This window comes from Ursus maritimus, unplaced genomic scaffold, assembly GCF_017311325.1.
Source record: "Ursus maritimus isolate PB19 unplaced genomic scaffold, ASM1731132v1 scaffold_23, whole genome shotgun sequence".
Classification (NCBI taxonomy): Eukaryota; Metazoa; Chordata; class Mammalia; order Carnivora; family Ursidae; genus Ursus; species Ursus maritimus.
The window spans coordinates 46,872,974-46,879,836 of NW_024424786.1; the positions used below are offsets into that span (position 1 = coordinate 46,872,974).

Genomic DNA, 6,863 nt, shown 5'->3' on the forward strand with positions numbered 1-6,863 from the left:
GCCCCCGCTGCCACGGGCACCCCTCACCGTCACCGCGTCACACGCCCCCGCTGCCACAGGCACCTCTCAGCATCAGTGTCACACACAGGCTCAATGTCACAGACATGCTGCCCTATAACCTGTCATGCCCGCAAGCCCCAAGGCCCTCCGTGTTCAAGCATGTCTGCATAGACCAATCACCAAAAACTCGGACACACACATTAACAGAATGCACACACACAGTTAATAAAATTACCTGTAATTTTGAAAATGTTTCTGCGTATGCAGCTTTTAAAACATTTTGGCAGGAAAATTACAGCCTCCAAGTGCAGGAAAAAAACAAGGCCCATTAAACTCAGACACAGAACATCAAACACAGGGCTAGTGGGGCTGAGGTCCCTGGGAGGCTGGGACCCTACCCCAATCCCACGGATGTCCAGCCTCACTCTCTCACTGCCTGGGGCACTGGCTGGACTCTCCTCCCAGCCACACAGGAGCCCAGCTGGGTCCCAGGAGCAGACTCCATGACAGCCTGAGAGAGGGGCCCAGGCCTCCTGCTGGGGACCCCATCCCTGCCCTGCCATCCGCTGTGGCCTCACTGACTCCCTCTGGTGTACCTCGAGCACATGCCCTATCTTCTGCCCTCACCTGTTACCAGCCCCAGCCCAGTGCCTGGCTTGTACTTCCCCCGACGGCCCCCTGACATTCCTGCTGTCCTTTTTCTTGTCTGTGCATTTTTCGGGTTGGCCTAGGGCTGGGGATATAGGGACCACATGGTCTGAGATACCACCCCCGCCCCCAGGCCCATGAAGCGGCAGGTATCAGGTGGCTCTCTGCCACTGCCCCTCCGGCCAGCAGATGGCAGGACAGCTGGCCATGTCCTTGGAACACAGTGGAGGGCTGGGTGCCCGCGGGGGCCAAGCCTGTGCCCAGAAGCCCCTTGCCTGGCAGCCAGCACAGCCTTGGGGTGGGGGCTGGGCATGGCAAGGTGTTTCACCCCACCCAGCCGAGAACAGCCACGAAGGGACCCCATCAATACAAGTTCAGGAATGGCAAAATTTGTCCACCGTGCCAGAAATCATGTCTGCAGCTGCCCCAAGGCAGGAATCAGGGAGACTGAGCGAAGGGGCTTGAGATACCAGATATTGTCACCCTGGGTGACAGTTGTCTGCCGTTGATGTTCTTAAACTCCGGCAAGCCCCCGTGCCATCATCAGCCCGTTCACTCACCCCCAAGGCTTGGACACAAGGAGACCAGCCCCACTGACTGAGGACCCCTGAAGCCAGTGTGCACGGGGGAGGGACCGGGCAGAGGAGCAGAAGAGCCCTGGCCAGCAGCTTCAGGAGGTTCAAGTCCACCCTCCAGGGCAAGGAGGGGCTCATGGACCACAAGAGACATCCAGGGGACAGAAAAGAACCACAGCAGCAGAGACGCCTGGCTGGCTCAGTCAGTGGAACACGAGACCCTCGATCTCGGGGTCGTGAGTCGTCCCCCCTCCCCCGCCACCCCGTCGCAGAGAGTCCCGCACAAGAAACTCAGCAGCACTGCTTGGGGGAGGGGAGGGAGAGGCCATCGCCAGATACCTCGGGCAGCCAGGGGGAAGACAAAGCCCCATCCGTAGGCAGCAGGACAGGGCCGCAGACGGGAAGGTGCAGCTGGGACATGGACCACCTGGCCTCCGAGGGGCCCTCTCCAGCCCTGAATGGCCGAGGCCACATCTCTCTGCCCCACACAGAGCCCATCCACCCCTGCTTTCTATACGGAAGGGCCTCTCCAGAGAGGCCTGGCCGACCCACCTCTCCCCTTGTCCTCCCTCCCAACAGGCCAGACTCCAGGGACACTCACAAAGGCACCACGAAGCCCACCTGGGTCACTGGGTGGACAGACCCGACAACCACCCAGGATAGAGCCGGGCCGCCAGGACTCCACAGCAAGGCCACCAGTGACTGACCCCTAACTGACCACTGCCACCCCCGCCCTATCAGGGGAGCCACCAGCTCCGCACCTGGTTCCAGCATCAGCACTTGCACTCAGAAACAGACTGCGGCCGGGCATGGTGTCTGCTGGCCGCCCCCGCCGTGGGAGGGAGGGCTCTGTCGCTGAGCTGGCCCCAGAGACCGGTACTGCCGCCACAGAGCAGATCCGCACCCCCAGGCCCCAGAACCCCCGTCTGTCCCGTCGGCCAGCTGCTGGCCCCAGGGAGGAGAGTGTCCTGACCCTTGACCAGGGACGCCAAGCACACCCACCCCCAGCACCTCCCCCCGTGCCCTCCAGACCCAATCCCAGCACAGAACCCGCTCCACCCATCACAAGGCTGCCCACCCACCCCTACCTGCAGGCAGTAGGACACGCCCTGCCTTACCCGTGGCAGAAAGGAACAGGAGCCCGGACACCGGGACGCGCCCAGCTACCATCAGGAGGCTGAGGCTGAGAGGAGCAACAGGGTCTGAGACACTCACTGGCCCTGCCCTGGGACCTCCCAGCTGCAGGGAGGCCTGGGGGGAGGTCATGGACCCCAGCTCTACGGGGCCCTTTGCCACCCTGTGTTCCCTCCTCCAGCAGTCTCAGGGGCCTTGCCCAAGGGCCAGTGACAGCAGGTCAGGCCACCCACTCGGATGTCATCTGCAGCTCCTCACCTGGGGTGCAGCTGAGGCAAGGGAGACCCCAAGAAGACCCTGAGGAGGGCAGGAGTTACCCAAAGTCCTAGGGTGGCCTGGGCAGCAGGAAAAGGCAGGCAGGCCTCCAACCCCCACCCCAGCCATGCATGCAGAGGGACCCTGACCACAAGCGCCGGGAGAGGCAGAGCAGCGAGCAGCCGGGAGGTAGGAAGGGGGGTGGCAAGGGACCCCTGCCAGGAGAGCAGCAGGGGGAGGGACCCTCAGCTTGGCTGATCCGAATCTGGAAGGAGCTGGGCACCTGGCGAGGGGGAGACACAGAAGCACCCTGACCTTGCTAGGCTCAGCCCCTTCTCCACCCAGGTCCACCCCCTACCCCGTCCCAGACCACCTGGACCACCAAGAATGCCCCTGTGCGAGCCCTGAGCACTCTGCCCCAGAGCGGAGGAAGGGCAGAAAGAGCACCTCCTTCCTCTCCTCTGACCGGGGGGGCCTGGACAGCCCCAAACCCTCACCCCACACCCGGCATCACATGGTACACCCCACCTGTTCCCCGGTACTGAACATGGCCCTCTTCACCAGGATGGGGCTCCTAGGAGACACTCCCCCCGCCCCATCGAGGGGACCCTGGCCCTAAGCTGCCCGACACCTGTGCAGGCCTCAGAGGAGGGCCACTGTGTCCCGCTGGAACTGTCTGTCCCCAGCAAAGGCCCCACCTGCTGTGGGAAGGCAGGAGAGGGTCTGCGGGTCAGTCGGCTCTGAACTCTGTGGGGCCCCCACCACCAGCATCTCTATCCCTCTCCTCCCTTGGGTGGTGCCTGTGCCTTCCCAGCTCCCCCGTCTCAGGTCACCCCGGCTGCAAGCACTGGTGACAACACGGGGGCCTGTTTCCTTTGCAGGGACGGGCCAGTGGCCCAGCCAGTCCACACGGGACCAGGCAGATCGAGTCCAGGACAGACAGGTGATGACTCTTTCCTGCCCCACGAGGACCCAAGGCTGGAGGCCTCAGTTCTGCTTTCCCAGGCCCAAGCAGGAGTCCCCAAGGAAAACCCAGCAAACGGGGCACATAAGTAAGAGCCCGTTATCTCCTGAGCCTGCCCTTCCCCCTCCCTACCTCCCCAGGCCCAGTCAGGAACTATGATCTCGGCCACGGGCACCCCAGGGCCAGGGGGTCCATGTGAGGGCCTTGGGGGGTCTACCTCCAGCAGAATCGAGGCCCTGAGGTAAAGGGGTGCCAGGCAGGGCTTGGGGGACAGGAGAGCCAAGATGAGCGTGCGACAAAGTTAGAGAAGTCATTGTTGACCTCTAAGTAGGTGTGAGGGATGGTGCCCTTGGAACCCCTCACCTCCCTGCTCCCCTCCCCCCATCTGCACTTGCAGCCTGGACTCCTGCTCCCCCACTACCAGGGCCCCCGGCACCCACTCCCTCTGGGAGCCACACCCAGGACAGGCATGTCTGGCCCACCAGACACTACTCCCCCCCATCCCACCCTAGCTGCAGATGATGACCTCCCCTCTGCAGGGCTGGCCCTGCAGGTGGGGTCAGAGGCACGGACACAGGTGAGTGTCTTCAGGTCCAGCTCTCTGGGACTCCCCTCCCACCACCTCAGCCCCGACCCTTACAGATAGCTCCAGTGGGGAGACAAAGGCATGACACTCAGGGGTCTCCCGGTGACTGTGGGAAATGGAGTGAGGGGCCAGAACCCCCAGGTAGCAAAGGACCTGGGGCCCGGGGCAAGGGTGCTCCAGCCTCTGCCCCAGGCACCTGCGGCCTAGCTGGCACCCACACAGGGACTCAGCCTCCTGACCATCCCCACCGCGCCTCACCAGTGTTTCCCGGGGGCTGTGGGCAGGCCCGGGTGCCCCTTTCTGACCTCCGGGTCTCAGACCCTGGCTGGACACCACACCAGGGAAGGGGCAGGCCCAGGTCAGCAGAAGGGGACCAGCTTGCTCCGCTGGGAGGGAGAATTATGGAATAAAAGGGAAATGGATTTTCCAGCCCAGGGAGTCCCAACGGGGTCTCTGATCCACGGCAGGAACTGGTAGAGCGTGTCTGCCCTGCGGCAGGTACTGATGCCCCTACAGGATTCACGGGGCAAAGACAGCTCTGCCTGGGGACCCACTGGGAGGGGCCGGACCCTGGAGGGGTCCCCTCTCCTTCTGCCTGCAGGCAGCTGCCCAGATCACTGAGGAGAGCAGACATGGGAAGAAGCAAGTCTTGGCCATCTCCTGAGACCCGACTCTCCACCACACCCACTGCCCCCCACCACCACCCCAGGCACTCCGCCACCTACCCTGCCACCACCATCAGGTCTGGTCACCCGCGGTGACGTGCTGACTCCACCAGCCACTCGGTGCTGACCACACTGGTGCCCTCTGCAGCTGGTCACATCCCCCCCAAGAGAAGATGCTCACCCCATTCACAGGCCTGGGCCCGGGCTCCAGCCACCACCCACCTCTGCCTGCCCTCCATCTGGGCCTGGGCCTCATCCCTCCCAGGACTCTCTCATAGAGAACCAACTCTTGGCGTGACTGCCTCTGGAAGCAGGCATCTGGGGCAGGAGCCCCTGTGGGTCACACCCCACAGGCAGCCCAGGCTGGCTGCCCCTCCCAGGGTCCCGTGACTACCCCCACCACAAGTTGGGAAGAGAAAAATACAGCCTAAGAAGGAAGGGAGCAGCAGAAAGAGGGACCCGGGTTCCTGGGCATTTGGCCCAATGGAGCTGCTTGCAAAGGACAGCCTCCCTGTGGGGTCCAGAGCCCAGGCGGGAGCTAAAGCCACGCCCCCCGACTCCAAGCTGTGGAAGGATTAACCGTGAGGCTGAGTGACCTTGGCATCCTCTCCCCACCGAGCCTCCCCTAGCCCAGCCAGTGGAACCTCAGCCTGGCCGCGCGTCACTGCCACAGCTAGGGCCTGCCATGCTCCCAGCAGTTATGGGGCTGGGGCCGGGGCTGGGTGGCAACTCCGTGATCGCCATCATCCTCCCCACCCACCCACCCACCCTTGTCTGGAGGAGGAAGGGGCCACCCTGCAGCTCCAAGACCTCTGACACTGGACACACATCCTGTCTGAGCAAACCCAACCCACCTCAGCAAAAGTTTATGGCGCCCCCGCCCTGCACGCACACACACACGCACACACACACACTCACGCACACACGCACTCCTGCACCCAACCACGCAGGAAGAGCCAGCAGGGAGCTCCCCACCACACCTGTGGCCCAACACCCTGCTCAGGGTCAGGCCCAGCCAGACAACTCATCGGTGCACACACACCCCGCTCCCTTACCACAGCGCCTCCAGAAACCGGAGGGGACCACCTGGCCCCCAACAGCCCCCTGAGAACCACGGTCCTTGGGCCCAGTAGGTCAGTCCACTTGGGGGGGGGGTAGGGTCGGAGAAAGGACGCCGGCTGCGCGGAGGGAGGGGAGGGCATGGAAGGGAGGCCCCACAGTTTCAGCGCACTGCCTGCCACGGCCAGCATTCGAACCCCGGCGCGGGCGGGCGCAGTGCCTTGCCGCCCTGTGGGGCGCGCAGGTGCGGGACACGTCCGTCTCCGGAAGAGAGCGGAGAGGACGCGGGGCAGCGGGCCCGAGTGCGGAGCCTCGGCCAGAGCCTCGCGGTACCGAAAGGCGCCCCACGGGCCGGGCCGGCCCTGGCCCCCGGCCGGAGCAGCGATCCTGGGCGCACACCTCTGCCCGTCTACGTCCGGGCGGCTCGCCCCCCATCCCTGCTGGAGCGGCGACTCTCTGTTCTCCCTCGTTCCTCCTGCCGACCCGGGGCCGCGGCCCCGCCGCCACTCACCCAGAAGAGCAGGTTGAAGGCGAACATGAGGAACTTGACGCCCTGGAGGCAGCCGCGCGCCATGCTGCAGCGCTTCAGCTCTAGGAGGAAGATGAAGGAGAGGTCCAGGTAGAAAACCACGTACTTGTTGCCCTTGGGCGACGTGTAGCGCGCCTGGGCCGCCTTGGGGCCGGGGTTGGCGTGCAGGCCGAAGAAGGGGCTGCCGTCCCCGCCGTCCCCGGCGCCCGCGCGCCCATACAGGCTGCTGTAACGCCGGAAGGGGCCGCCGCGCGCGAAGCCGGGCTCCTTGCCCTCCGGCGACGGGCTGCGCCGGTACGTGGACTCGTCCGTGCTCGAGCGGCGCATCGCGCCAGGGCCGCCGCCCGGCTCAGCGCCCCGCGCCCACCGCCCCGGAACGCCGCATCCCGCTCCGGCCCCGGCCCCGCGGTGGCAGCCGGGCGCGCCGCTCCGCTCCGCCCCGGCGGCG

At 65.0% G+C, this 6,863-nt stretch overlaps 1 protein-coding gene across 11 annotated transcripts in view; it reads right to left on the minus strand.

Moving 5' to 3' along the window:
• The window catches only part of TSPAN4 (tetraspanin 4), a 26,969-nt gene that overhangs the window by 9,147 nt on the left and 10,959 nt on the right, over positions 1-6,863 (minus strand). Inside the window, exon 1 of one of the 11 annotated variants that reach the window (XM_040639704.1) lies at positions 6,398-6,497. The exons of 9 other annotated variants lie outside the window; for them this stretch is intronic. In XM_040639704.1, the coding sequence (XP_040495638.1) occupies positions 6,398-6,460 (63 nt within the window). In that variant the 5' untranslated portion in view covers positions 6,461-6,497. Of the gene's footprint in view, positions 1-6,397; positions 6,498-6,863 lie in introns of those variants that run through there. One more of the 11 variants, XM_008699676.2, reaches the window with a different exon arrangement.